General features: G+C 37.5%; 1 protein-coding gene across 1 annotated transcript; it reads right to left on the reverse strand.

Moving 5' to 3' along the window:
- Positions 1-681: 681 nt before the first annotated feature.
- Positions 682-5,698, reverse strand: LOC124635324 (E3 SUMO-protein ligase ZBED1-like). Its single transcript, XM_047171201.1, has 2 exons — positions 3,914-5,698; positions 682-690 (listed from the first exon to the last, which is right to left on the reverse strand). The coding sequence occupies exons 1-2, from the start codon at positions 5,696-5,698 to the stop codon at positions 682-684; spliced, it is 1,794 nt and encodes a 597-aa protein (XP_047027157.1).
- Between the last annotated feature and the right edge of the window lie 3,149 nt (positions 5,699-8,847).

The following is an 8,847-nucleotide window of genomic DNA, read 5'->3' on the forward strand; positions in this document are numbered from 1 at the left end:
AATGTATATTGCCTTATATAATTTTTTCTTACCTAAGGGTTAGTGAAAAACGAAGCTCTTTTTTTACAGTCGGTAAAAATAAAAAAGAGTTACGCTTAGGAAGACTACAACCTCCATTCATATATGAATACTATCAAATATATTTGATTTATTTAGTTAGGTAACCGAATGTCGTGGTGGCCTAGTGGGTAAAGGACCAACCTCTCAAGTATGAGGGCGCGGGTTCGATCCCAGGTCAGGCAAGCACCAATGCAACTTTTCTAAGTTTGTATGTACTTTCTAAGTATTTCTTAGACACACATTGACTGTGTTTCGGATGGCACGTTAAACTGTAGGTCCCGGCTGTCATTGAACATCCTTGGCAGTCGTTACGGGGAGTCAGAAACCAGTAAGTCTGACAGCAGTCTAACCAAGGGGTATCGGGTTGCCCGGGTAACTGGGTTGACGAGGTCAGTTAGGCAGTCGCTTCTTGTAAAGCACTGGTACTCAGCTGTATCCGGTTAGACTGGAAGTCGACCCCAACATGATTGGGAAAAAGGCTCGGAGGATGATTTAGTTAGGTAACCGACCCATTACAGTCATTACATTAATAACTACATGCTCACATTAGGTAATATATGTATACAACCTGATAAAATTATTTAAGTCATTAATTATCCTATAAACTTAGTAGATAGGTAGTTATTTAACCTGAAATTGTTAAAAAAACGATAAAGTTAGTAGCAAAAAAACCGTAACACCCATTAATCTAACGTAGGTTATTAGAATTCTACCTAAGAATCACTATAAGTAGGTAGGTAATTTATTATTGCTTCTATAGCAATTGGAAACAATATTTTAACACCCGTCTATTAAGATAAATTCCAGGAATACCCTTATCATTTGGGCAAAAAAGGGCTTTAATAAAAATAAAGGAACCTTATCTAACGTACTTTGTTTTGGTGTTAGACATTAGTCCATTATCAGAGTTTACAAGAAAGGATTGAAACTTTTGACAAATTTCAAAATAAGTATTCAGCGGTTCGCACTGCACATGTAACTTTGATAAATACACGCACTGAGCAATTTGCTTCATCATCCTCCTGTCCTATCTTGGACACCAATGATGGTGCTTCAAAGGTAACTGGGTTGAGGAGGTCAGATAGGCCGCTGAATACAGTGTTTTACAAGGGTAAAAAAGACTAGGCAGATGAGATAATGATCTGCCGTCACACAAGTTACATTCTAACTAAACATAATATCTAGTTATTTAACATCTATTGTAAAGCGAGCATTTTTTTCATTTACCTGATTGTACAGAAATTTGCAGCTGCAAACACCCGAGCCGAGTTATAAAGAACCGATATTTGTAATTTAAGCTATCTATCCTGTCAGACTAGTGACACTAGTGTAATCGTGGGAATATACGCAAGGTGTATTTTTATAAGTCCCGAAACTTGGAAGGGTTTAACGGAAATATTGATTTAATATTCTTACAAATAACTCTGTTGTAAGTTTATCTACCTGTGCTGTACGAGTTTTGTAGCTTTTGCTTGTTGTAAGAAGTTTGTGCCTTTGTTGTGAAAAAGTTGGTTTTGTAAACTATTTGTTGTAATTGATATGTTATAGATTCACGTACGTATTTGTAAGTGATGCATATCTTAATTAACAGAGAAATTTAGACATACAGTCGACTCTCGTTAATTCGAAACTCGAGGGACTCTTAAAATATTACGAATTATCGAATTTTTGAAATATTAAATGGTTCCAAATTTGTGAGAGAAAATAAATAAAACTTCGAATTATTAAGTGATCATCAATTATTATTTGTTAACTGCTATTTTATAACTATGTCAAAAGTTTAAAGACACATTTGTGTGTATTCATAATGTGAATTAATTAATCTTTCGAAACAGCTCCGTCACACTGCTTCAAAACAGATTGCTGCTACTCAGACTGCTCTCTGACTCTGACTTACAATCTTTCCGCCTCTTTCTCTCTGCAACTTTGAATTCTCGAGTGTTGGACGACTAAGAATTCGAATTAACGCGTCGTTTTGTTATATAGCAATGCTTTTTTCGTTCGAATTACCAAGTGCATAAAAATGTATTGATTTAGTTCGAAATATAAAGAGATTTTGTAGGGAACTCGTGATAACTTTGAATTAACGAGAGGTTCGAAATATCACAGGTTTGAATTAACAAGAGTCGGCTGTATATGTAATTGTATTAAAAACCAGTCTTTAATCAAACCCTCTGTGTAAAGATCAACAGATATTTTGGTCTCAAAATTAAAAGAAAAACGAATAATCTACTACCAATGCATCAAAATCACACTCCACTTGACAGCCCGACACTCCGTCCAACCGTAACTTATGTTAACATTTTTATTATTACCGGTCAATCGTAACAAATACACCGCATTTACGGTTCAGTAGTTGCACATCACTAATATGCATCAGGGATAACATTTGACCAAATAAAAAGGGATTAACGACACTTAATGACGATAATCTGTTTTCCTGTTGTGACAAACCCTGCGTACGCGCACCGCACATTGTTTATTAGGGATGACATATCTATTGTATCAAACATTTTGTATTTTTAATGACGTGTGACAGTATTTAATTTTGTTTGTGTTCTTTTCACACGTTTTTATTGTCGTCTTCAATGTGGGTAGTAGATTAGTGTGTCTTTAAATATTTATGAACTAATTATGTACCGTATTTTTTTACTTTTTTTTATAAATAATAGCCCTTCTCGGAACTCGTGTGAATGCAACTGCAAAATATTTTTCCTCAAAAAACTGTGACATTTTTATCTACATAGAATGCATACAATAGTTTTATACTTTATTTAGTGTAATTGCATACAATAGTTATAATATTTATAATAAATTAAGGTTTTAGTAATTACTAATTAACAGCTTGCTAATTATTGTTAATAAAATGATTTTACATAAAGGAGTAAGTACATGCGACTATTTATCGGCGAACAATTATCGTGATTAATATTACTTAATTATACAATAGTAAATTACCACAATATACCTATTACCGAGATAATGCAATGCATTACTTACACGTTATCCAATCATAGACAATAACTTCTGTTGTCAATATGAAATCGCAATAAAAAATCAATTACAATCATAACCAAAACAGCATGATACGCGTAATTAAGTTCAACCCTAATATATTCAGAAATACTCACAGCAACTTAATAAAACGTTTGAATCAAACCTGCCGCACACTTTGATCAGTCTGACAGTTTCACTTGTCAAAGTAATGAAGTGACATGTCGTAAAAACGTGACAGTTACCGTCTAGACATGCGCAAAACAGTACATCACGAAGTAATGTGATATGTCATTACATTTCGTGCCGAGTAATATTACATTTTACCATCACTTCAAACATCACGCGTGATGTTGCATCATAAGCGTAATATAGGGGCTATAATCACTGTCGTGATGTTGTAATGTAATGTTCAGATTTATCACATAACACAGAATATATAAATGACTAAAGTGTAATATTATTTACAGTTGATTTCCCTTCATACTTAAACCATGCGTACTCAAATATTACGGACCGTTTTTCCAGGCTTAGGACTGGCAATATTCGTAGATTACAATTAATTACCTACTAACCAAGACGAAGTAGGTACGTAATTGAACAAATCATGAATATTGGCGTATTTAAAAATCAACTGTATGTACAATGATTGCATATTTACATATAATAATAATATAGATGTATGTATATAAGTTAATATTTACACATATATATATAAGTTTGTACACATATTTTACACTTTATAAAATCACTAATTGCAGCTTATAAATATTAATTCCGACAGTTTTTTTGATTTGAGTCGGGTTCGCCTCTCATTTAATATTAGGCCAGCTTTCGAAAAGACCCGTTCGCACGGTACCGATGTTGCTGCGATGTTGAGGCGTTTCAACATGTATCTGTACAGCCGGGGATACACGCCTTTGCGATCACTCCACCAGAGCAAAGGATTTTCTGACCTTTTTATCAAAGGTTCGTCTAAGTATTTGTCGAATTCGACAATGCCAGCAGCGGTTGGGTTTTGTGGGACGAGAGCAGAAATTTCCTCGTCGAAATCGTCCCAAATAGAGCCAGTTTTCGGCGGCTGAGGAGCTGGCACTTGCGTTGCCTCCTCCTGAACGGGTACGTGGGTCAGGGTTCTGTCCGAGCCAATTCTCAATTTTAGAGCAGCCACTGCTTTCTCAAAATTTCTTAAATCACTGAAGCCACTTTTCTTGAATCTCGGATCCAATATGGTCGCCTCGCAAAGAAGTGGTTTATTTTCTACATCTCCGAATCTTTGCGCCATTTGTTGTTTGAGTGCGTTATGTAGGCGCTCCAACTTGGGATGACCATCCGGAGAATATTTGCTGAGGGACCGATTTATTATTTTACAGAGTACAATGTATTTTGACGCAGATACGTATTGTTCGCCACTAATTTCAGTAGTGACCTCATAAAAGGGTTTTAATACCTCGGTGGCTTTTTCGATAACGATCCAATCATCTTGCGGCAGGTTGATGTCTGGCCTCATAATTGCTAAAGTGGCAATTAGGGCTTCTTTCATCCTCAGCAACCGGTTTAGCGCATCATATGTAGAGTTCCAGCGCGTAGTTACGTCTTGCTTCAGTTTCAATGGGGAAATATGCATTTGCTCCTGAATTTCCACCAATTTCTTCTTCGCTGGATGGCTGCGATGAAAATATTCGATAACGCCTTTCACCCTATCCATCGTATCAGACAAGGCGTCCAAGCTACCTTGCACCACTAAATTTAAGGTATGTGCGTAACAAGGCAAAGATCGCCAGCCTCCTAGCCGCACAGCACTTAAAATATTCGCCGCATTGTCACTGACTATTACATTGACGAATTGTGATATGTTCCACTCCTGGAACTTCGCCTCCAAAAAGCCTTTTAGATTTGCACTGGTGTGTCTCTCCTCAAACTCTAAGCACCCAATCATAACTGTGCATACTTTGTGCGTTTCAGTATCAATAAAATGTGCAGTGACCGCAATATAGCCATCGTGCACACAGGATGTCCATGCGTCTGTAGTAATGCAAACAGCTGCAGCTTTAGCGATTTGCTTTTTCACTGTTTCTAAGACTTTGTTATAGACCTTGGGGAGCAAGCTCTCGGAAAGAGTTTTCCGGGTCGGTAATGTGTAGCCCGGGTTCAACATTTCCACGAACTTGCGGAACTCCACTTCATCAACCAAGCGAAGGGCGTGATATCCCTTCGCAATCATTCGAACTAATTGTTCATCGAGCTGTTGCACTCGATGTCTTGGCAGGGTTTTTTTTGACTGCACGTAATCAGCCATTGTAGGGGCAGCCGCGGTCGGTCTCTGGCCAAGTCGTACAAACAAAGCATTATCGGCTCTGTGATCCTCACCTTGCACGCTGCCGCTACTCGAGGGTACTGCTGCCGGCTCCGCTGATGCTATGATGTCGCCGTCGAATGCTTCTACTGCCGCTGGTGTTATTGCCGGCTGTCGGCTACTGCTAATTTGTACAGTCGGGTGGACGGATTTCATGTGTCGGCTTAAACTTCCGATTGAGCTTGATGAAACCGCCAGTACCCGGGAACAGTAGCCACATTTTGCCTTCTTTCCAGGCACAACTTCCTCAAAGTGGTTCCAAAGGGGGCTGCTCTTTCTTTTGGACATTTTCACTAACAGTTAATTATTTACAACTTATTTTCTATAACTAACTTACTATTTCCAAGTCTATACCTATACCTAAACCTATTTATTTACACATTCACTCACACGAAGCAAGTAAGTATTGTTCAACCAGTTTGTATGTATTACTTGTCAAAATGTCAAACACGCTATCACTCTCACTTTAAATAAATTATGAAATATTTTAAAACGATAAGTGCAGTCGTAACATGACCTTGAACGCAAACGCAAAACAAACAAACTAAAGAAATTTCAAAAAAGTGTCGGCGAAATTACGAGGTATATACTTATACTTATATACTTGAATTACGATGAGTGACTTTATAAAAATGTAATCCTTATGTCTTAAAGCATACAGTTCTAAATCAAAGAGCAATTGGCAAACCGAATTGTTCGGTTGCGGACTCGGAGGTGGGGCTGCCTCGCTCGCCGCTCGGTCTCTCGAATATTGACGATTCCTTCCGAAGTTAGCCGAACTCTGCCGAACGATTGCAGGCAGAACGAACACCGCATCACATCACCCATCGCACAAGTCATGTCTTCTAGAGCTGCGCGACCGAGTAATGCTTTAGTGTGATGTGTGATGCTTAATTTAGTCGAGTAATGTGTGATATTACTCTACGCGGTCGGGTTATATTACGCGTAATGCATTACTCGCATTACTTACACATGTCTAATAGCCTCACTCGGCTGCCGGCCTTGCTGCGAGGAGATTGTGTCGCTTTGTTTTTTAGCAGCTGCAGATATCGAAGCCAGACGGTCAACATTCCAGAGGCGGCGGATTATGGCGCGAAGCAGAAATACCTCAGCGATTCTGATGAATTGCCGCGTATTATTTACTGGACGTCTACACAGCAAACAATTAGTGTTTGTGGGGTCTCGCAGCTGTAACTACAGGTGTATGCCGTACCTTAACCGAGATGAAGGTCTTAGCTCTTAAACCGAGATCGTATTTACGATCCTTTTTATAGGTTTCGTTTGTACGTTTCTGCGAAAGTATAAATATTATGATCCCTAGGCATGCAGACGATCTTATAAAATTCAAAATACCTGCGTTGGTAGATTTCGTATAAATACAATTCTAACTCGATTAGGTTGCTTTCATAGGTACCTACTTATCGAATTATGTAGGCACTATCAACACAAGTCTTTCATAAAAGTTTTGTAGGTAGCACTTGAACCAATCGATTAATAACCAAGTACTTAACGGATTAATTTATGTTAATAATCAATATTTAATGCATAATAAGTTTAGGTAGTCGATGAATATGAACGTACCTACCTACTTAACAAGGAAAACTTTGTCCGAGTTACATGAAATTATCAATTGTTTAATTGGCACAGTGTTGCCAATTTAATTTATACCACCTGAACATACGGATATTTAAATAACTGAACACTTATTAAAACTGAACATAAATTGGCAATTAGTATTATCGGCATAGCAACAAAACTATATCTGTAAACTGCCAATAAGTTATTGGCGAGCCATGTCAAAATGGGCAACGGGTCGATTTTTAAATAAAACTAGGGTTCCGTCCACACTAACAAGGGTTGTGAATAGGTTTTGTTGAAGGTATTGTTATTATACATAAGGCCGGGAACAAATAGGTAATCCCGCAGAACCAACCCCATGTTCCCGCTTGAAGGGTCAACGACCTCGCATTCCTGGCGTTGCATTCCCGTGCAAATAAAAATCCGCATCGACTTTGCAATCCTTACGACTAATAAAAGTCATTCTTTCTCTTTCGTTTATGAAATACACCACTAAATGTGGTGGGATTTTAATTCCGATCCATTTTATGGGCATTTCTCGGTCGGCTCATCCATCAGTGAGAAATTGCAATCCTCGATAACATATCTACGCCTACATTAAGTAATAAATTTAATTCTTAAGTGAACCCGTCAGGCGTAGGTAATTTATTTTTGGCACTAACTACTTATTGAAACCAACTTTTTGTAATTATGAATTTTATAAATATTAATCACATTTATCATTATAGCTTCATCTTGAATTCGTACTGCATACAAATTTTGTCACCATTAAGAAAAGAATCTTATTAACTTTTATTACAATGACTTCTTGAGTCAACTTTAAAAAAAAAAACTTGAGAAAAAAGCTAGATAAAGCTTGCTCCAATAACTGTAACCCTTTACACGTACATCCCTTCAATTAATTTCACATTCATTCACCCCTTTACGTCAAAAAAATAGATAAGCAGGAAGTATAAAACGTGTACTTCCGAACGTAAGCTAGGGTTGTCAAACAATGCCACTTAACCCACAATTTTACAATTTCCATGAAAAAAAAAATATATTCAAATCTGCGCTCTATGTTGTTCGAAATAGATTTGAACCCTTTGAATATGGAATTTAAAAGGGGTAACATCAAAACCCGATATAATCCGGGTCTGAGTCAAACTCATTTGTCTACGGACGGTAATAGACATGTGTAAGTAATGCGAGTAATGCATTACGCGTAATATAACCCGACCGCGTAGAGTAATATCACACATTACTCGACTAAATTAAGCATCACACATCACACTAAAGCATTACTCGGTCGCGCAGCTCTAGAAGACATGACTTGTGCGATGGGTGATGTGATGCGGTGTTCGTTCTGCCTGCAATCGTTCGGCAGAGTTCGGCTAACTTCGGAAGGAATCGTCAATATTCGAGAGACCGAGCGGCGAGCGAGGCAGCCCCACCTCCGAGTCCGCAACCGAACAATTCGGTTTGCCAATTGCTCTTTGATTTAGAACTGTATGCTTTAAGACATAAGGATTACATTTTTATAAAGTCACTCATCGTAATTCAAGTATATAAGTATAAGTATATACCTCGTAATTTCGCCGACACTTTTTTGAAATTTCTTTAGTTTGTTTGTTTTGCGTTTGCGTTCAAGGTCATGTTACGACTGCACTTATCGTTTTAAAATATTTCATAATTTATTTAAAGTGAGAGTGATAGCGTGTTTGACATTTTGACAAGTAATACATACAAACTGGTTGAACAATACTTACTTGCTTCGTGTGAGTGAATGTGTAAATAAATAGGTTTAGGTATAGGTATAGACTTGGAAATAGTAAGTTAGTTATAGAAAATAAGTTGTAAATAATTAACTGTTAGTGAAA

This window comes from Helicoverpa zea, chromosome 12 (genome assembly GCF_022581195.2).
Source record: "Helicoverpa zea isolate HzStark_Cry1AcR chromosome 12, ilHelZeax1.1, whole genome shotgun sequence".
NCBI lineage: Eukaryota > Metazoa > Arthropoda > Insecta > Lepidoptera > Noctuidae > Helicoverpa > Helicoverpa zea.